Here is a 22,408-nt window from a genome sequence, read left to right on the forward strand (position 1 = left end):
GGCTGGTCCCTAACAGGAGATCAGTGGATGGTGGCTTTTACAGTGGTAGCATATCACCAAACTAGCCCAAATGCAATTAGGCAGACCTGGACTGAAGAGCAGTCGCTTTCTTCTCCCTCCTATGACACTAGGGGAAGAAAACCTTAAGCTTTCTGAGGTCCAGTCTCATGGTCTGAGAGACAGGGTGAGTAATGTGTGTCTCAGGGGGCTGTCGAGAGAATTAAATGGAAAAAAAGTACACAAAGACTCGACCTGGAGTATCCGCTACCCAGAAACCCCTCTGATTATTGCCTAATGGTGGGATGATGAAGGCCATGGTGTTAAGAGCTGCAGAGTCCACTTTCTTAATTGGAAGCAAAGCTCGGGCATCAGTTGCCCTCCAGAAAAGTCCAGAAGCCCCACACAGGGAGAAATGGGTTGAGATTGTTGAATCACTATCTAAAGATAGAAAAAAAAAAAAAGGGCATAGTCTTGCCAGCTGGACGACATAGGGAGCCTTGTTAGTGAGGAATTTGGTGACAACAGGGTGCGGCTGATGGCCAGGCAGGCCAGCCTCGGTGCCCGTATATAACAATAATAAGCCTGTGCCTTACCCATATCCTGACATCCCATGTGCTGTGCCACAAGTTGTATAGTTTGTCTAGGATTCCTTTTAACAGCTCCCAAGATGCAGACTGTCACCCCGACAGCACTTCTGAGCCCCATAGGGATGGCGGAGCTCCAAAGGGTTAACTCCTTCACTCTGTACATTCCCAGCCATATGTCAGGTCCAGGGAGATTCAGAGTGACGGTTCAAGGCCACTGCTTGGACCTGGCTGGGTCCCCATGGGGGATGGAAGCAAACAAGCCACTCTCATAGCTCCAAGCCTCTCCTCCGCAGCCACCCCAGGCCTGCTTTGAAGAAATCGGGAGTGCTGAGAGGGATACCCAACTCAAGAAGCTACACGATAAGAGGGCGCGTTCTCGTGCTTCTGTGCCCCATCTGGTGCCAAAGTGATGGAGCAGGTGGGGGTGAGCCACAGCTCCTAAGGAAGCTGGACTCCATAAGGGGGAATAAAACCCACAGTGGTGATTCAGAGCTGAGGCAGAGGCGCTTCAGGGAGCAATGCAGAACAGGGAGGGCCTCCCGCAGCCACTCTGTTCGTGTTAGTTAGCTTTGTGCCGAGCAATGCCCACGAGAACACCTTAAAGGGAGGAGAGGTTTGCTTTGGCTTACAGTTTAGAGGTCTCAGTCCGTAGATGACTTACTCCTTGCTGTGGGCCTATACAGAGGCAGAATATCAGGGTGCAAGAGGATGTGGCAGCACAAAGCTGCTTGTCGCTTGGTAACCAGGAAGCAGAGCGAGACTAGGGAAGGGACCTGCCTGGGGCAGTGGCCCCAAAAACATGCCCCTCAGCCACCTACTTTTCTCTAACCAGAGCCCCTGCATCCTGCAGTTTTCACCATCCCAATAATGTGGGAAATTATTTCAATTCCATGAGTGGATGCATCCATCAGTTAGGTCAGAGCCCCTTGTGATCCAGTCACCTCTTATTGATTAGGTCCACCAGGTTGGGACTAACCCTTCAGCACATGTTTCATTTAGGAAACACCTCCTACCCGAACCCTAACACCATTCATCTGTGCCCCAGAGCCCAGCACAATGCTTGGCTAGAGCACACGCTCAGCATGGGTTTAACAAAACCAGTAGCTCTGGCATTCTTCTACTGTAAACGGTATGACGTCATAAAGTGATAGAGCTACAGATAACTTCAGGGCATCCTAAAGTAGGAGGACACATACACGCCTAGGCGCCACCATCACCAGTTTAGGTAACTAACCAGGACACCAGGAACAACCGCCCTTACCTGTTCTCATAGGCAGATATGATGAGGAGCACTTGCTATTGAGATTGGAGTGAGAGAGAAGGAGCCATTGGGGTTTCAGATGGAAGAAGGGTCTCCAGCTGCCCAAACAGAAAGGAAAGAAACTAGGACACAGACCATGGGACCTTGAATCAGACAGCTGAGGAAGGGACAGCAGCCTGAGCATCTCTAGAAAGCCCTCAAGGCAGAGCAATTTCCTCTTCTGGCCATACAGACTTCTGAGCAGAACAAAGAAGGCTGCGAAGCCGGGTGTAGGGTTGATATCACCTCTTTGAGCAGTTACTGATTACCAGTGCTGGACAAGTTAAAAGATTACAGGAAGATGTGCTGGCAAAATGACCACCCAAGTGTATGCTGAAGGCTCAGCTATTCGAATATAGGGTGAGAATAGATTTGAGAAGCTTGTCTAGGTCTGAGGAGTGGTATGGCATTGAAAGGTCTTGCTGGTTGTGAACTTACTCAGCCAGCAGATGCATGTGGACAAGATGCTACAATACTTAGCACATAGAATATGCTGGACACAGGGGGAAAGGCCTAGAAGTGGTGAGGGGTGTGCGTGAAAGCATAGGAACGTTTGAGCAGGTGTATGCGTGAGAGTGTGTGGATGTGTGGGAGTGTGTGGATGTGTGGGTATGTGTGGATGTGTGAGGGTGTATGAAATGTGTGTGCATGTGTGTGCTTGTGTGTGTGTGTATGTGTGCATGTGTGTGCGTGTGTGTGTGTGTGTGTGTGTGTGTGTGTGTGTGTGTGTGTGTGTGCTATAAGGAGAACTCTATTACTTCCTGTAGGTTTCAGTCACGTAGGAGTTAGAAATGCCTGCTAGATTGAGGAACCAAGATGAGGAACAGCATGAGTTTCCAGCATAATCAGAAAATAGGGGATTTTAATGGAGCTGGAAGACGATTGTGGTGATATTCTTTAAGAGACAGGTTCTAACATTTGAAATCAAGATGGGCTTATGAAGTGAAAGAAATGGACATGGTTAGCAAGGCCTGCTGCTTGTCGCCTGCAGGAGAAGGACACACATGGTAGAGTAAGGCAGAAAGGGGATATAAGGGCAGGGATCCAGAAAGGTCCACAAACCACGTTAAACCATTGATTGTGTCTGAGTCAAGACTCAAACTCAGCTCTGAGCAGAGGAGAAACAACCATCGTGCCTCTTAAGCCCTTGGAGTTTCTTAAGTAAAACCCAACTGTTTTGAGAAAATTTAAATATGGGAGTTTACAAAGGGAAAAATGTAATAGGGAAACAGAAATGGTCATCCATGTGGTATCATGTTGACAGGTCCACCGTCAAGCATAAACCACACCCAAGCATTGGTGCCACCGAGTTACAGACGGACACTCACTCCCCACCCCAGACTCCTGCCCCCACTTGTGCCCCAGGCCTCACACAACCACCACAACCCTGAGCGGTGGGGAATCTTCTGATGAACTTCAGATAAACACCGGCTTCCTGACAGCTGGCCTCTGAGTGGATTTATTATTGAATTACACTCCTGCACTTTCAAAACAAGCTGAGCTGACAGGCTACACCCCCCAACCCCCCCCCCATCAGTTTCCAAAAAGGGAAGGAAAAAAAAAAAAGGAAAGAAAGACATTGATAAATTACCTACTGGAAGATGGAAAAAGATAAAGATCCTGCTTCCTCCAAAATGTCAGCCGTAATATATTATTCATGTTGTTGTTTTTTTTTTAAAAAATCCCTCCCCACATTGAAATGAATGTTTATGATGATAAAGCAACAAGGTGGATCCAATTGAGGATGCAGGCAGCAACATCTCCCATCATCCTGATGAGCAGCTAACAACTCCTCCTCGGCCACTTGATCATCCCTTTATTGATTTCAGAAGGAATTACCATCTCTGTTTGCTTTGCAGCTTAAGCGTGCTCCTCCCTGTCCATCACAGGAAGCATTAGCACAGGAGGCCGTGGTGATGCGGAGACAACCTAGTGCACAGACAGGGGACCTAGATCACGTCCTTGGGCAAGTGACCTTGGGCAAAGGAGACTCACTCTTCTCTGTACCATGAAGTTCCTAACTCCCACTGGGTTGTTCTGAAGACTCAATGAGATAAAAAATTCCCAGAAATCCAACTGCTGTTTGAAGCCTGTATACAGAAATAACACAGAACATTCACCATTAGTGTACTCCTTGTCAGGCGTGGCTGGGAATACCTTCCATAAGTAATGATGGGTTTACATCTCCACCCCCAAATCCCAAAGCATAGCACAGAGGGCCTCGGTTGGTGGCTCTTGTTTTAGAACCTAAGAAACCGAGGCACAGAGAAACTAAGTCACTAGGCCAAGGTCACAGACTTGTAGATGGTAGATGGCATCTGTTCTCCATCGTGGATGCTCCAAGTTCAGCATCTTCAGTCCAGAAATCTCTACAGCAAGATGCTGCTCCACTGTACATCTCCAGCTGGCTCCAACCATCCCGTTAATGCCACACAACACAGCACAACACCCAAAGAGGCTTTATGCTACAACACACTGGCTCAGAGCAACCTGGTCTGGGCCTGGAGCCCAGCCTTCTTTAAAAGCAGCATGGCTGTAGACACATCTCATACAGACTTTGGATAAATGGTGGTCGGTGCTGGAAAACTCCCATTCAGTCAGCAGGAGCTCACAGAGGACAGTTTAAAGGTTTGTACAAGTCAGGCATATAAATCCACTTAAAGCACCTTATGCAGTGTGGTGATTTACATAACCAATAGCATCGCCAAGCACCAAATGCTGTAAGGCAGGGAACGCATGCCGTTAGTATTCCCTACCTAGATCCCTAATGGGTTTTCCAGTGCCCTGAATAGCAGCTGTTTTCATTGAAAAACCAAAAAAGAAAAAGAAGTTGCAGGCTCTCTCCCTTCCTTTAACACTTCTTTTACATATTTATACACTATACCTCAAACAGTAAGCCTAAAACCTAACTTGATTTCCTAAATTTTTGTTAAGTTTTTTTTTTCTTCAAAGAAGAAACCAAGTAAACTACCCAGGGGAACCCAGGGTTCCCACCTTGGGAAGACAGTTCAGTGCTTTCAGCCTGGGGTCTCTAGCCACACCCCCACCAAGGTCACATGACTCAAGGTTCTCTGACGCCACCCTCACCTTCAGAAAGAGAAGCATCTCATCTCTGGATTCAGGAAATAATGTATTAAGAGCGCATGCCACGCCGTTGCGTTGAGATTCTAGGGCAAACAGCCCCTTGGGTGATGTGTTCCTTTGCCTACTAAAAATGAGCGTCAACCACGCCCAGTGCTGATTACAGAGTACAAGGGAAATGCACTCGGTCTCATCCACGTGGAATTGAGCCCCCACTTTGGGAATAAGGTTGTCTTAATTGTGTAACTAGTTGTCTACAGTAGTATCCTGGGGTGGGGGGGGGTGGGGGACAAGAATGGTGGCCTCTGCTTGGTAAATGCTTTGGTGAGTCTGAAAGGTGAGCAGGCAGACTCCCGGTGAACAGGTCGGTGGAGGACCGTGAGACTAGCTGGGAGGCGAGAGTTACCAGCCCCATTAAGATGCTGAGACCACCTGTTCTGAAGGCCACTTGGCCTGGATTGCACAGGGCCAAGTCAAAACAATTAGAACTCTTTGGAAAAACAAAACCTCCAACTCTTGAACGTACGTTGGGTTCTGTTTTACACCAGATTGGGGAAAACGTTAGGACACATAGCAGATGAAAAGATGGAGGTTCAGAGGGTCGGGTGGCTCTCCAGGGTCACCCAGTTCCCGGAGTCAGGACAAGGAACTGTGACTTCCCAGCCACTGTTCTGCTTTTATGCCCTGAGTGACAGTTGAGGCTGGTTTTTTGTTTCTTTCTTCTTTTTTTTTTTAATTTTTATTTTTATTTTTTTTTTTTTATCTACTGGCTTCTGTTTTTGCTGAAGGGCTGGATAGCAATCCATCTGTTGTCTCTCCAGCAGATCCTTCTCCGCATCCCAACCTTGGCCTCTGGCCTCAGGAAGCAATCAGGCAGGATCACATTGCCACCAGCAAGGGCACCTTGTTCAGGCTCTAAGTGTATAGTTGGGCTAATGCCAGGATGTGTGACACCACCCCAGCTGGCCTGGCAAGAGCACTGCCTCCTGGCAGGGTTCACCCAGCGTAATTGCTTGTTTTGTGTCCCAGCTGCCTGACATATGCTAATTCCATGTGTTGACATTCTGATAACAGGGGCAAACACACCAGGCCATTTCAAAATGGCTTGTGTGAGCTCTAGCAAGTAATCAGGAGCCGGGATTTATACACCTCAGTAACACTAGCACCTAGCACAGGGCCTGGCTCATAGGTACCTTGGATTTTTGTGACTGTAGACACCGATCACAGTAAGGATCCGGAAGTGAGAACTAAGCTTAGCCAATCGAGTTCATCTCTGGGTGACTTTGAGCAAATATTTTCTCTCGAGTTTCAAGTTCTTGGTCAGCTGCACCTCGAGCTTACCTTACCTAGAAGTGAGTCATAGCCCCAGGCATGTGAGACAGCTTTGTAAGTGTGAACGGTGTAATTGTGGGACAGTCAAAGTCATGGAGAGACGCTTGTAAGTATAGAGGCTCTCCAGAGGAAAGGGTGATTAATTGTACAAGAAGAGTTGGTGACAGCTTAACTAAAGTGATGACAGTGGGATCGACTCTAAGGATAACTACAAAAGAATACCTCTAACTTGCATTATCCCAAGAAAGTGACCTAGGAGAAAATAAGAAACATTGTGCTAGTTTGCTTTCATTGCTGTTATAAAATCCCATGGCCAAGGACCTGGGGAGGAAAGGGTGTATTTGGTTTACATGTGACCGGGGGGGGGGGGGGGCCACACAGGGGTAGGGGGGGACCTTGGGGACATTGAGGCAGGGACTGAAGTGGAGGCTATGAAGGACTGCTGCTCACCAGCCTACCCTCCATGGTCTGCTCAACTTCATTTATTTATTTAAGGTTTTTTTTCCCCCCAAGACAGGGTTTCTCTGTGTAGACTTGGCTGTCCTGGTCTTGCTTTGTAGACCAGGTTGGCCTCAAACTCACAGAGATCCACCTGCCTCTGCCTCCCGAGTGCTGGGATGGGCAGGTGTGAGCTTCAACTTGCTTTTTTATACAGGACCACCTGCCTGAAGTGATCTGGGCCCCTCCACATCAACCATTAATCATGAAAATACCCTCACAGACTTCTCTATATGCCAATCTGATGGAGGCATCTTTTCTTTTCTTCTTTTTTCTTTTTTCTTTTTTTCTTTTTTATTTTTTATTTTTTTCATTTTTCAAGACAGGGTTTCTCTGTGTAGCCCTGGCTGTCCTGGACTCACTTTGTAAACCAGGCTGGCCTTGAACTCACAGTGATCCACCTACCTCTATTTCCCAAGCGCTGGGATTAAAGGCATGTGTCACCACACCCAACCTGAGACATAAATACAACTGCGATTTTGTCTTCCAAGATGACCCCAGTTTATATCCAATTAAAAAAAATTTTAACTAGTACGTATGCATCATACCTACAGGACTGTGAGCTAGCTGGGAAACCCACAGAGAGACAATGATTCTCACCCCTGGCCAGTGGTTTCTTGCTAACATAGAGTTTCACAGTCAACGAAGCAGCTATTGTACCTTAGCCTCATCCATGACACCGATATGAGGTCAGTGTCCCAGGTAAACACAAACACCAGCTCATTTGAGCTCATAAGAACTGATCGTTAAATATTTAGGGATTTGGACCCAGCTTCGATTCCTTGTACCCACATGATGGCTCACAGTAGCCTATACTCTAGCTCCAAGGGATTCTATGCCCTCCTCTGACCTCTGCGGGCACTAGGCAGGCATGTGGTACATAGACATACATACAAGCAAAACACTCATATACATAAGTAAATTTCTAAATTTAAGTTAAAAGAAGCTAAACTATATAAAATTGAATTATATTAGAAGATTATAAACACTCAAAACTTATAACTTCCTAAGTATTTTGTGGTCTTTTATAATTACCATTGCTTTTAACCTTATTTGAGACTAATATATCCCTGAGATAGAAATATTACATAATACTACCCCATTGTTCATTTCTTCCCAACTCTGTATTCCATGGCATCAGGTTGGTAGCTTGAATTCAGCCATGATGGGAGTATTTACACCACAGGAAAGGGGAAATACTACAAATCACAACCTCTCCTCTCCCTCACCCTCCTACTCTCTCTCACTCTCACTCTCTCATCTATCCTTAAACGTTTACCAGCATCCCACTGGTACCATCCACTGAGTAACTGCATAAAGGAAGCAACCATCGGGGAAACCTGGCAGTCACATCCTTTCAAACCTCCCTAGACAAAAGCACAAGATGTGAGGCACATGCAGAGGCCTCCACAAAGTCAATTCCCCATCTCCTTTGTTCCAGGGAAGTCCTAATGTTAAACAGGGTCCTCTTTGACAACTGAAAGCCATGGTTAAACAGAAAAAGAATGGAAGCGTTTTCCTCTAGGACTTGCTTTCTGAGCCAAATGCCTGCCTTGCCATGAGGCCTCTGCGGCCTGCAGGGGCTGGGGGAGTCGACTTAATCTTCTCCAGAATCCAAAGCAATCCACAGGAGCCTGTGCTAAAATTACATCTGCTCTGGTTTGCCGAATGGAGACTAAACGATTGCCAAATGGTGCTGATTTAATGTTTCCCAACAACCAGGAAATCCCCCACAAGAGAGAGAAATATCAGGGGATGTTGGTCTGTGTGTGCACAGGGTGGGGCCAGCCAGGGCAGCCCCATGAAGGAAACCACCCTCAGAGGGCTGGTTACTATCCAGGCAGAATCTGAAGGTATTGTGCATGTCACAAGGCTGGATACTAGCCAGGATCGGGTGCTGAGATCTGTTAGTAATTCACTGGAAGGACAAAGTTCCAGCAATACAAAATTCAATTGCCCTCCATTAAAGACAGCCTCTCTCAGTGCCAGCTGAATACGATTGATGGAATAAACCCTTCCCATTAGTGGAAAGATAATTTCACATAAATACATCGAGAGACCTTCAAGAACAGGACTGAAAGTCTTTGCTGAGCCTCGCCTGCTTAACTGGTTTGCCATGTAATTGCATTTAGACCAAGGGCCTCAGAAGGAAACCACTGACTGAATTAGCATTAAGCCAGACTGTGCAGAGTGAGGTGAGGCGGGGTGGGGTGGGGTGGGGGTGGGGTAGGGGTGGGAGGGTAGTGAGGGTGCATTGTGGGTAGTTGTTGTTGACTTCAGAAAGGACAAGCTGACACTAGTGAGACCAGCTGCTTAGGAGCCTGGTGTTAATTGCCTTTCTCATCAAACACAGAAAAGTTTATCACTTGAGGGAAGTAAGGATCTGGGTGCCTAATAAAGATGGGATAGAGTTTGAGGTGTGTTTTTTCATTTATGCCCACAGGCCTTATTAGTAGCTCTTCCATAGACCAGAAAAAAAGCGGTTCCTGAGCCAGGAGAAAGGAGAGAATGTGATTGGCAGCACCTGTATTTCTGCATGAGGCTGGCCATCAGTGGTTGTGTCCACAGGTCTCACAGAGCAGTCATCACTTGAAACAGCACCTTCGCTCCCACCCACGGCTCCTGCAAACACACCAGTGCATCTTAGCATCTGGCCTAGAAATATAAGGTCCCCAGTCCGGCCTCCTGCTACTTACTACCTTCCTGGTGGCCTTGGGCAAATAGTAAGCCCTCTCCCTCTCCTCTTTGTAAAAGGGAAAGGATCCTGACAACTTTCTGGGTGGTTCCTTCAGGTGATCCAGCAAGCTGCCCTCAGGACCACCCAGGGGAGGGAGGAACTCTGTCACCATTGCAGCCAGGGCTGGCTTTCTTTTGCTTTGTTGCCTGCTTTGAGGTCCTTAGAAAATGTCATCCATAAGATAATTCTATTTCTGAAATACGTGAAAAGCATCAGTCTAAATGATTGCTATGCGTCCTGCTTTTTTGGCTCCCCCTCCCATTCTTTCACTGTGACCAAGTACTTGCTAGGCATGATCCAGGCGCTGCATTATGGAGAAAGCCTCGTGCCCTCAAACAGCCTGAGATCTCGGTGGAGATGCGCAGCTCGGCGAGGTGCCAAGATCTTTGTGTGTGGTTTTGAGGGAATGAGGTGTGAGTTCTGAACAGGAACATCAAAAAAGGCTTGAGAGAAAAGATGTCCTTTGAAGTGGGTGTTTAGGGATGAGAACGTTGGGAGGTGCGCGCAGAAACGACATTTTAGGCACAGGGGAGAACATCACACAGACACACGCACCATTTAACGTTCTCCTGGCAATCACAAGAAAAGCACATGGTTTGTTGTCTCGAATGCAGGGGACAAGTGGAAGTGGGGGATGCGAGTGAGTGGGTGTGAAAGCTGAGAGTAGGCCCAGGGTCCCAAGGAGACACTCCAAGGGGATGTTGTCATCTCTCCTTCTCTAATGCCATGTAAAGGGAGTTACACTCCTCCTTCCTGTTCTTCTTCTTGTGGTCTCACTTCCAGTAACACAGTGATGGCCGTTGTCATTTATTCTGCACCGAGATAAAAAGAAAATAAAGAAAAGAAATAAAGAAAAGAAAAGAAAAACTTAAAAAAAAAATGAGGCTCCAAGAGCCGTCACATAGCTGCACAAGTTTAGGGACCTAGGCAGTAGCAGAGCCGGGATTTGAAGCTAGGGCACCTGACTCTGTAGCAGCTTAACTATACCGTGCTGCTCTCTGGGATCAACTTTCTCTCCTTACAGCATATGATGGCCTTAGAAAAAAATAACACTAGGGCGAGATATTTGAAAAAACGTTTCCCCAGATTCTCTCAAAGACACTTTGATTCCTTGAGAGGTGATATTTTTGAGAAATCATTGTTTATCTGAACACCTGGGGCTCCTGGGTGTAAGGTTTCTATATGACCAGCCTTCTGGGTCTGACCTCCAGGGCGAGGAGTTCCCTGTGAATCATGAAAGGTACCTCATGTTGTTCTCTCTTCTCTTCCCACAGGCATGCGTGTGTCATCCGTGGACAAGTGATGACATCAGACGGGACCCCGCTGGTTGGTGTGAACATCAGTTTCATCAATAACCCTCTCTTTGGGTACACGATCAGCAGGCAAGATGGCAGGTAGGAGACCTTTGTGGTCGAGGGAGAGTTAGGGTCTGTGGTCTTGCTCAGCAGCTGGCACCTCTTGATTGATTGTGTACACAGAGGCCAGACACGGACCCAGACAGTCTACATTCTAACACCCAGCTCTGCACCTCACGGCCTCACGACCTGTGCCTGGCTCCAGCCTCTGCCCCTGTGGCTGCAGGCTTAGCGCTTTGTTCTCATGAGGATCCCACACAAACAGTACTCCTTACGCACGGTGCTCTCCAGTGGCTCCTCCTAGGAACACTGTCACGTGGACTACTTTACAATGGATCAGGTGGCTCCCAGGGTCTAACCATTCTTTTGTTTCTACCCTTCAATGGCTTAGAAGTTGCTCGAATCGAAACCATTTGGGTGACAGCAGAATTCTGGCCTTTTAATGTCCCCTGAGAAGCTGTCGTGCTAGGGGTGGCTTTATGGCCCTGGATCTCCCAATGATGCGGCTAGAATATTGCCGGGATAAATATTGCCTCCCGATCCCTGAGCTTCTTCATCCATAGCCTGGTTCTAACACCATTGACCTCAGAAGCCAATTGTGAGGAATAGAGGAGTTGGCTAGGATACTACAATGGATGAGGGATCATCTAGCATATAGTATGTGCCCAATAAATCATCATCTCCTGCCACACGAGGATTCACTTCCCCACGTGACACGTAGTGAGTAAATAAATAGTGGACATTAAAATTGCCATTTGTTATAAATCATTGCCTAACGGGGAGATAGTAGCACAAATATTTTAGAGGAAAAAAAATAGTGGAATATTTAGCCTGTCGGCAGTGAGAAGTCCTCTATTTTTAATGAAATCAGGTGGTTTCAGTCCATCTGGCTGAGCGTGGGCCCATAAGGTTGGTTCGTCGCTCCGTGTTGGAAATGATGCTCCAGTCTGACTGAGTTTTAGCACCTCTTTAATCCAATATCAGATGTGAGCATGTCCCAGCCGAGGTGATAATGAAGCAGGACTCATCTGTTGGGAGACATGTGTGCCTCTCAGACAGCTTGGCAAGCTTGGTGTGGGGCGCCTCCCCCCACCCCATGGCAGTGGCAAGGGCCCAGCTGGGAGAGGTCTGTGCCAGTCCCCAGGGAGGAAACTGGCCAGGCCAGGCCACTGCTCCCTGCCCTGCACAGTTTCTGCACAGAAGCCTCCCACCCCACAGCAGACGCCCACCAGGCCAGGGAAGAGGTCCCTTTATTCACTATGTGTGTCTTTGGGTTTTAGGTAGTACAGAAGCGCCAGCTGTGGTTATCTTTATCTTAGTACATTGCCACCCACAAGGGGACAGTCATCAAAACCAGAGCTTTCCAAAATTGCTCTTTTCTTCCCCCCAAACCTTACCATGTGAAAGAGCAAACCGTCAGTCGGTAGTCTCCTCTGGGCTTGCTTAGATGAGGTCCATGAAACATGCCATTGTAACCCTGTGTGTGGTGACTTCAGGAATTGGCCATTCGTTGGCACCTCTGAGCTCTGCTGTCCCTGTTTGTGCAATGCTGGCCAGATCTGCTACGTCTTGAGGGCATCAGCCTCCCACATTGTGACAAAGTCAGAAAGGGTGCTACTTAGAATTTGCATTTCAAATCAGCTCTCACCCATGCATCACGGGCCTAAAATGTTCTTTCCACCACAGACATCATGACATTTGGGAAAGTTTTCACTTGTTTCCACAGTGTCTGAAACTCCTTCGGTTGCACGGTTACGCGTGTACAGGGAGCTTCTGGCCCCCTCCCCTCCCCTTCCCTGACTCAGCTGCCCTTACCCTTGATACACAGGAGAAGCTACAAGGCTAAAGACAGTCAGATGAGACTGAGTGAACGTATCCTGAAGGCCTAGGCTGCTTCTGATTGGCCTGCATCATCCTCACTTTCCAGGCAGCACCATGACACTCTGACCACTTCTTCATCCATCCCTCTCTGTTTCTGTCTCTGTCTCTCTCTGTGTGTCTGTCTGTCTCTGTCTTTCTGCCTGTCTGTCTCTGTCTCTCTCTGTGTGTCTGTCTGTCTCTGTCTCTTTCTCTCTGTCTGTCTCTATCTCTGTCTCTCTCTCTGTCTCTCTGTCTCTGTCTCTGTCTCTCTGTCTCTGTCTGTCTGTCTGTCTCTCTCTCTCTCTCTCTCTGTCTCTCTCTCTCTCTCTCTCTCTCGCACACACACACACACACACACACACACACACACACACACACACACACACACACACCTTCAAACTTTAACAGTAGCTCATACACAGAAAATAGTAACAGAAAAATGACCTGAAAAGATCATCTAAAAGATGGAGAAAAACCAAGAGAGCTGCAGACAAGAGAAGCAGGTCAGGCTATTATCTTGCCACATAGGCCTGTGCTGGGTGTGATGCCCAGGGAACGTGTAGGACCTTGGGCTTGCCCACCCATCACTCACCTAGCTAACTGGTAACCTTGCCAAATGACTATGATGCTCACTCAGCCTAAGCTTACAGATGGGGAGACTGAGGCTTGGAAAGGCGATGTAAAAACTCACCTGTAATGTAAGCAGTGGTGCTTGGACCAGCAAGAAATGGGCTGTGCTTGAGAACCAGGCCTTTCCTCTGGGATCTGGCCCACATTCACATCTACCACAGGGTTTTCCAGGCAGATGAGTAGGGCCTGGCCTCAGCCCATGGCACTCAGCCCCTGGCATGGCCAGCTACCCCAGCCTGCTCACAGCCTTGAAAATAAGTCTTTTCATGTTTGTCAGACCCCCTCCCTGCAGGCTGCCTCTCTTGAACAGAGCTTTTGCGTCTGGCCAAATTTCTGTTTGCTTGTTAAAAAACATTCTGGCAAACTACAGATACTCATTAGTTCTGTGACAGGAATGTCGCCCTGTGAGTGTTTTCTCCAAACTGTGGGTAGACCATAGAGAGAAGAGTCTGTCTTTAGAATCTGAGGACCCACCATGACCAGAATTTGCCTCTAGGACAGGATGGCTGAATCCTTGCAGCCTCTAAGGAAGGAAAGAGGGGGTTGGACAGCAGCCATAGCTATACAAAGTAGCATTTGTTGAGGTAAAGATGAGGGCCTGCATTGAGGGGAGTCTCACAAACCCACTAAGAGGATTGACCTGTAGCCAAGCTAAGAAGGGACTCTTGCCCCATTTGGCAATCTGTTCAGATGCAATGGTAGTGTGTCTCATGTATTCATTCTGTAAGCCGAGTGCTAAACTTGTCCTAGAAAGACAGAGAAATTGATATCCTAGGCACTGGAGCAATAACAGTGCATTATAGTACAGGCACTAAAGAGTCTCCATGGTACAACAGACCCCTAGGAGGGAACTAGACTTCTGCTTGAGCAAGGCTGTGTAGAGACATTGGTGGCAGGTTTTGCAAGTGTACTCGAGCTGGGCATGGTGGCACACACCTGAAATCTCACATCTTTTGGGGTTGGAGCAAATGAATTATGAGTTAAAGGGCAGCCTGGTCTACACAGAGAGACTCGGTCTCAAAAGATAAAACTGTAAACCTAAATGTACCACCTAAGAGCACTTTTGTCCCCAGAGATACTGCAGTGGAAGAGAGCTGGCAGACAGCCAGTGGTCCCAGCGTACCATAGCAAATAAAAACAAGCTCGATACATAAGAAACCAGAAGTAGGCAGACCCAGATGTGTTCCAAATACTAAAGTCCTAAATGTCAGAAGTACTCAAAGATGACCATGATTTCCTGTGGCAGCAGCAGGCTTGTGGTGACTGGACCTGGGCAAGGATGAAATGACCGGCCTCTTGATGGTGATTCAGTAGAAGCAACTGGCCCATCACATTGGGAGAGACTTGGGAACGTGACCACTAAGTTCCCTTCCAGGGGCTCAGCTATCACATGACTTCAAACGCTTTAGGAAAAAGAACAAAACTCTAACACCAAACATAGAGTCTGAAGTGACAAACGCTGGTCTAGGGTTAAGCAGACCCATCCTGCAGGACGCGTGGTGCCATACCTTGATATCTAGCAGAAACATTAAGGTATGCAGATGGGACTCACATTCCTTGGACTTTCAAAACTGAAAAGAGCACATCATGGCTCATAAAGGCAAGGGCCTGGCAAGGTTTATCTGCTCGTGGTAGGGACGGGGGTGCAAGAATCCTACAACTGCTAATATGTTTCTGGAGGGATCCTATCTGGGAGTAAGGTATTTGGGAGTGAAGTAAGGAGGATTTTTACCTACATGCTCCCACACAAACCTGAAAGGAGAGGCCCAGTGTAGAGCTGTCTGAGACAGTAAAGGGCCTGGAGAACACAGAGCCAGGAGCATGCACTGCTGCTCAGTGCACTCTTAAAGAACCAGGAACCGAGGCTGGGCAGCTGCCGCTGAGCACTGTCACAGTACTCTCATGTCAGCTGGGCATGCAGGCTTCCATCTCCCCTTGAACTTACAAGGCACTGTGGTCCTAATTACATAGTCTCAACCTGCTCAGCTGCTTGGGACTTAAGAACAGCCCATGTAAGAGATAGACAGATGGCCCGGATGAGAATGTGCTTCTGTGCAAACACGGGAATTTGGATCCTCTACCACCCACATAAAAGCTGGGAGATGGAGACACATAGATCCCAGGGGCTTCCTGGCTGGCTAGTCCAGACAGAACTACAAGCTCCAGGTGCAGCAAGAGATTTGTTTCAATGCCTGGGCATAGTGGCACATGCCTATGATCCCAGCACTTGGGAGGCAGAAGTGGGAGAATCTCTGAGTTCAAGGCCAACCTAGTCTACACAGTGAGCTCCAGGACCATAGACAGACCCTGTCTAATATATATAGGGGGGATGGCTGTCTCAAATAACAACAATAATAATGTACAAAAGCAATTGAAGACAGCCATACCCATATCAACCTGTGTCTCCATATATGCGCGTAGACATACAGATGCTTGTGCATACATGCTCACACGAGCACATGCACACACACACACAGAGAGGGGGGAGGGGGAGGGGGAGAGAGAGAGAGAGAGGGAGGGAGGGAGGGAGGGAGAGAGAGAGAGAGAATATATGAATCCACATGAACCTTTGGGTTTTATATATGGGAAAACTGAAGCTCAGAGAGGCTGTTTGATTTACTCATGGCCACACTATAGTTAATGGCAATACAGACTGGATTCGGGTTCCCACTTATGCAATCTCATTCTGCTGGCTCCTTAGCGGGCTCTAGCTCTGACACAGTGACAGCACCAGGAGCTCCACAGCCGAAGTTCACCAGCTGCCCTGGGTCCTGCTAAACAGCTCTGGCTGTCATGGTTAATGTGGCATCTGTAAACTCTCCCTGGCCAATCATTTTATAGCAACAACTAATGGTTTCCAGAGTCACCGTCACCCTTTGTGGCTGCATTATGGTCTCTGGGTGTTAAGAGCAGCCCTCGCCAAGCACTCGGCCCCTTCCCGTGACTTTCCTGCCTCTCAGTATCTCATTGTTCTCATCTTTTTCTCCCTGCGACTACTGTCCCCCCACCCACAGCTTTGACCTGGTCACAAACGGCGGCATCTCCATCATCTTGAGATTCGAACGGGCACCCTTCATCACACAGGAGCATACCCTCTGGCTGCCCTGGGACCGCTTCTTTGTCATGGAAACCATCATCATGAGACATGAGGAGAATGAGATTCCCAGCTGTGACCTGAGCAACTTTGCCCGCCCCAACCCCGTGGTGTCTCCATCCCCACTGACATCCTTTGCCAGCTCCTGTGCTGAGAAAGGACCCATTGTCCCAGAAATCCAGGTACACAGACTTCTTGATAATGCCATGCCATTCTTTTATTTTGTTTGGGGCGAGGGGACAATCTCAGAGATGATGGAAAGAGAGAAAGCACCTGTATGGGCCTCGGTAAGACCCCAAGAGCCCGCCTTGCCAAACCCCATAGTGGACATGACATCAGGATATGAAAGCTACCTATGTGCTATAGACGGGTACATACCTACAACCTGCCTGGCACAGTGGGGCTAACAATAGACTCCTTGGCTCTTTCTCCCCTGCCATCCTGTTCACTCTACTTGGTTCTTTGGCTTTCAGGGTCTCATCTCTTGTTATTTCTACAAAAAGTATTTGTAATAATAGTTTCTATGTATAGAAATAAGCTATGGGATCCCAAGTAGTAGGCATTTTAATAAAGAGTAAATAAGAAAAATCTAATATGAGGTACTTAGTACACTGCCTGGCACCTACTAAGTGCTCAATAAATTCTAGCTATTATTATTACTAAGATTATTTAACACACGCTGCCTTCATGCCAATTAAGGATTGCTTTGGATCAAACCTACACACGCAAATGTTTTACTTAATTATCATTAAAGGGAAGTAATTGAGAAAAATGTATTTTAATCTGATGAAAATTAAGATAGAGTCTTTGCCTAGAAAAGCAACACTGAGCTGGCTCTCTTCCATCACCCCGAGTCTAATGTCTGTGGGCAGAAAAGGAGGCCAGAGGAAGACAGGACATGGCAACGCAGATGCCCAGAGATGCTCCGGGCACCTGCCTCCCTAATGAGACCTCCAGCAATGTGCATGATAACGGATTGCCCCCGTGCAGGTGGAACGAGGCGTTCTACACGTGTGTGTGTGTGTGTGTGTGTGTGTTTTATGCCTGGATGAGCAAACACATCTCCCTGAGTGTGCCCTGTTGAGCGGTTCCCAGTGCCAGTCCCCAGGAAGGAAATGCAACCATTTCTGAGTTCTCACTGTATCGAAAGCTCAGTCCTTCTCAGAGATTCAGCACCTGTCTCCTGTCTCAATGGCCAGGCTGACCTTTTGTTTGAAATGCTTGTCAGCAGAGGCAGAACTTGCTGGAGAGAAGTAATTTGTTAGTCAGCCCTGGCTCAGCTCCAGCTGGACACCTTTTCCCAGGAGCAAGGGCTGTGGAACAAATGAGGTTCAAGGTCACCCCCTTTTCACAGTGCTCTCTGAGCTGGGTACCTACAGGTTCAGCTGGGGCACAAACCTCGCGTATTGTTAGTCTCACAAAAAAGCACACATAAACACAAGCTCTTTGTTTTCCCAGTCCCATCGTTGGTTAATCTTTGCAAATGCTGGCATGTGGAAACTGTGATGCGCGCGTTAACGAAGGGAAATATTTATGAGAGCATCAGGCCAGCACTCAAGTGCTGCTGTGGCTCACACGGGTGTGTAGCCTACTTTGCCTGCAACTGTAAACTGTGGCCTGGGAAGACGGCCCTGGATTAAGCCCAATCTATAGCATTTCCTGTATTCAAGAAAGCAGCACAGACAGAACATCTACACCCTTCTATGGAATAAACAGAGTGATAAGGGTTCAGTTCCTCTATAAACACGGGGTAAAAATGGCCATCATCCCTTGAATGTGTTTGGTTCAGCTGATTTAACGTTCCCCTCTTGAGAAAGAGCCCAGAGCATCGAACTGATGACAGGCCCCTGTGTTCACCTTATGGGTCATCATCTGGAATTCACTGACTGTTTTCCCCTTCAGTCTGAGCCTGCTGCCTTCTCTACTCTGCTCATGTGGAAGGCACTGGAGTTGGGAGCCATTGTGTACTGAAAACTCTACATATCCAGCCCAACCTCTCTGGGGATGAACTGGGACATCAGAACAGGTCCATGCCGAGCTCTCAGGCATTGCCTGGTGATGTGTTTGTCCAGCCCAGCATGGTCTCTGCTGACCTTCCTGGAAAGGACGCATTTAGACTGCATCTCACTTTAAGAAAGCTTTAGATAGAAACCATCTATCAGGCTTAGGCTGCTTGTCTGCATTAGTTTTTCTTCCCGACACTGCTGCTCTCAATACCATAGGTACCAGCCACACCATGTCCTGCCTAATGACAGCGGCGGGCTGGGCACTTTTGTAGCCTTACTGGTGTCGATCCAGCGAGGAAGTGCAGATTCCAGGATTCCTTGAGGGCTTTTTGGCTAGCACAGGTGTACATTGCTGGTTGTCCTATGCACGTTATCTTATGTGTCGTCTCAGGCCTATGATAAAATACCTTCTTCCATGTTACACTGGGGAAGGGCCTGAGGCTCATGGAGGTGAGTTTGTTGATGCAGGGACACCATGCAGGAAGTGGCCCTGGAGACCATGGCTATTCCCTTTGCTCTTCCCTCACTTCTCCCTACTTTCTTCCTCCTATTCTCCCTTCTCCTCCTTGCCTCCTTCCCTTATGCTTCCTCCTGTGGCCCCTGAACACCCAAAGTCCACAAGGTCTTAGATGTCACTTCCCCTGGGACCCACAGTGACATCCTTGCTGTGATCTGTCTATGCTGTAGGCCCTGCAAGAGGAAATCACCATCGCTGGATGCAAGATGAGGTTGAGCTATCTGAGCAGCCGCACCCCTGGCTACAAGGCTGTCCTGAGGATCAGCCTCACGCACCCCACCATCCCCTTCAACCTCATGAAGGTCCACCTCATGGTGGCAGTCGAGGGTCGCCTCTTCAGGAAGTGGTTTGCTGCAGCCCCTGATCTGTCCTATTACTTCATCTGGGACAAGACAGACGTCTACAACCAGAAGGTGTTTGGGCTCTCGGAAGCCTTCGGTAAGTCTCCCCTGAGCATGTTTGACGCAGGCTCCACACACTGGCAGAGACAGAGCAGAACCAGAGAAGAAGCAGCTTCCTTCGTGGATGTGTCTTCCTTCCTTGCTATTTTCAGGTCAGAACCACCCAGGGCTTACTGGGTCTGTGAGACCTCGGTGGCCATCCATAACCTAGAAAGATGCATTGGAAGACCTGGATGTGCAAAGCCCACACATGAAAAGGGGTCACAGAAGGAGAACAGTCCTCAGAAAGCACTACGGTGGTATGTGGTGGGCTAAGATACACTGTGTGCCAGGAAAGCAGACTAGGCGTATGTTATCTGGCCACCCCATAGCCATCCTGCCCAAATCTAAAATTAAAATAGAGGAGCTAAGGTTGGGCTGCCCTCGTGTTTTCAACTATGACAGCAAAGTCAAAACTTTATTTTCAGCCTCATGTTTGTTTTGACTTGAGACCCAGGGCATTGCTCTGTAACTCAGAGTAACCTCAGATCTCCTGGGTAGCACAGACTGGCCTTGAACTCACAATCTTCTTTCTGAGTCAGCATAGCCTAGTGCTAGGATTGTAGGTGTGTGACAGCACGCCCTTCTGGCCTCCTGTTCTATTTCTCGCCAGAGAAGCTGCCTCTGCTGTCCCCGTCTCTGTCTTCTTTAGGGTGACATAGGAGCTGGCTGCCTCACCAGGGTCTTAGGCTTCGCGAGGTGACGACTGTCCTTCCAGCCTCTGGATTAGAGCAGGGTCCCGGAAGCTTCAGAGACTGGGCAGTCAGTAGTCACAACCCCTAACAAGATGGCTGACCAAGATGAACAGTAGCCCAGCAAATTCCTTCAATGGGAACGCTGTTCCTGTTCAGTTGTTTTCACCTAGCAAAGACGGAAAGGAACCGAGAAGTCAAGTTGTACTTAGAAAGGAAAGAAAGAAGGGAGAGGGGCCTGGAGAGATGGCTCAGAGGTTAAGAGCACTGACTGCTCTTCCAGAGGTCCTGAGTTCAATTCCCAGCAACCATATGGTGGCTCACAGCCATCTATAATGTCATCTTATGCATACTGATACATATGCATACATAATAAATATACCTTTAAAAAACGAAAGAAAGAAAGAAAGAAAGAAGGGAGAGAAGTGGAAAGGCAGGGTGGGTAGCAGGAGGAAACTGACCAGTTGTTCGCTCTTGTCTCAACCACATAGTCAGATGTTGCTAGCCTGAGAACAGTGCCCTGTCTGAGGAGTTACTCAGAAGAAATGGCTGCCTGTCTCAGCTGACACTCTCCCAGGACCTGGGCTGCCACAGAAGTCATTTTTTTTTTAAATCACAGATGACTGAGAACAATCAGCCTTTTCAAATGAGCATTTTTCTTTAAGCATCTCCTATGACATCAGCGGGGCTTCATGACAGTAATATCTAGGTGCTGAGTAATATCCCTGGGTTGGACATGATTAGATTCTTACCGGACTGTACATTGTGTCACTCCCAATCATCTACTGCCACAAATAAGGCTACAGTGAAAAGTCCATAGAGTCCTTTCCTTATAAAGATTACTTCAGGGCTAGGGAGACAGTGTCAACAGTAGAAACACTTGTCAAGAAAGAGCCCCAAAATACATGTAAAAGTCAAGTGATCTCCATACATGTGTACACACACCCACACATAACGTATGCACTTACACACATGTGGATAGCACCACAGTATATACAAAACATTTTAGAGGATTATTTCCTGAGAATCAACTCACTTGGATCTTTTAAAAGTGTGTGGTACTTTTCTACTAATGTGCACTTGTTCTTAAAAAAAAAAATAAAAGTTTTAAAGCCCACCATCACTGTGTTGGTATTTGGTAATTCACATGGTTCTAGTTTGCAAGTAAACCCATGATCCCTTTCTTCCCTTTTCTATTCTATGGTAATCAAAGGCCTTGCCTGTGGGGTGAGTGTCAGAGGGGAGACGTTGCTCACCTGCGCACTTTGCTCTTGTGTTCCTGCAGTTTCCGTGGGTTATGAATACGAATCCTGCCCCGATCTGATCCTGTGGGAGAAAAGGACAGCGGTGTTGCAGGGCTATGAAATCGATGCCTCCAAGCTGGGGGGCTGGAGCCTGGACAAGCACCACGCCTTGAACATCCAGAGTGGTGAGTGGAATCCCGGGACTCCTGAGCTAGGCTCACGTGGCACCTTCTTTCTTACCCTATTATCCCCTCACAAAAAGAAAAGAAAAGAGGAAGGAAGGAAGGAAGGAAGGAAGGAAGGAAGGAAGGAAGGAAGGAAAAAAGAAAAGGAAAAGGAAAAAACATACAATGAACAACACAGGCTCCAAGGTAATCAGTCATTCAGAAGGTTGTCAGCAAATGACAGATGAAAGCACAGGACACCAGAGAGGCATAGGACAAGCACTTCATTCATTGTCATCAAAGCAGCAATGCAGACCGGATCCCTGAGCAGCACCCCAAAGGGTCTAGGATTAGCCCCGGGCATTGGGCTGGAGATGCTCTACGAGGGCAGGCCGTGAGTCCGGGCCACTAGTCCAGGCACTGCAGCTCTGGAGAAGAGCGCTTGAGAGAAGGCCTGTCCTCTGATCCAAGGAAAAACTTCCAAAGCTCAGGCATAAGCAGCTAGAAGCCAGAGTAAGAAAACTGTGACTTCAGGCTTTATCCACAGTGGGTGTCAAGCACATCAGTCTGACCATCTTCTTCTGCCTTGGGACAGGAGCCAAAAGTGACAATGTTGTTATCTCCTATCTATTATCCCTAGACAAGGAGAGTAACAATGTTGCTTATCTCCTGCCTAGTCTAAAAGTGAAAGGAATACGTGTCAATCCCTTAGCAGGTTTAAGGTAGAGAAGTTGAAAACCCAGATCAAAGCATATAATAAAAGACGTGTACTTTCCTATGAGTCTTTAAAAAAAAAAAAGAGCAAAAGAAAAGGGCTCACCACATAATAGAGTTAGAAAATGAAAATCTGGAGCTGTGTGGTACTGATAAA

The 22,408-nt window shown here is 47.8% G+C and overlaps 1 protein-coding gene across 12 annotated transcripts in view; it reads left to right on the forward strand.

Annotated features, from left to right (window-relative positions):
* The window catches only part of TENM4 (teneurin transmembrane protein 4), a 720,654-nt gene that overhangs the window by 637,453 nt on the left and 60,793 nt on the right, over window positions 1-22,408 (forward strand). For all 12 annotated transcript variants that reach the window (XM_084773614.1, XM_084773618.1, XM_084773619.1 and 9 more), the window contains 4 exons: window positions 10,810-10,929; window positions 16,395-16,656; window positions 19,168-19,435; window positions 21,415-21,558. In XM_084773614.1, the coding sequence (XP_084629740.1) occupies window positions 10,810-10,929; window positions 16,395-16,656; window positions 19,168-19,435; window positions 21,415-21,558 (794 nt within the window). The remainder of the gene's footprint in view (window positions 1-10,809; window positions 10,930-16,394; window positions 16,657-19,167; window positions 19,436-21,414; window positions 21,559-22,408) is intronic.

Source organism: Acomys minous (genome assembly GCF_964271855.1).
Source record: "Acomys minous genome assembly, chromosome: 2".
NCBI lineage: Eukaryota > Metazoa > Chordata > Mammalia > Rodentia > Muridae > Acomys > Acomys minous.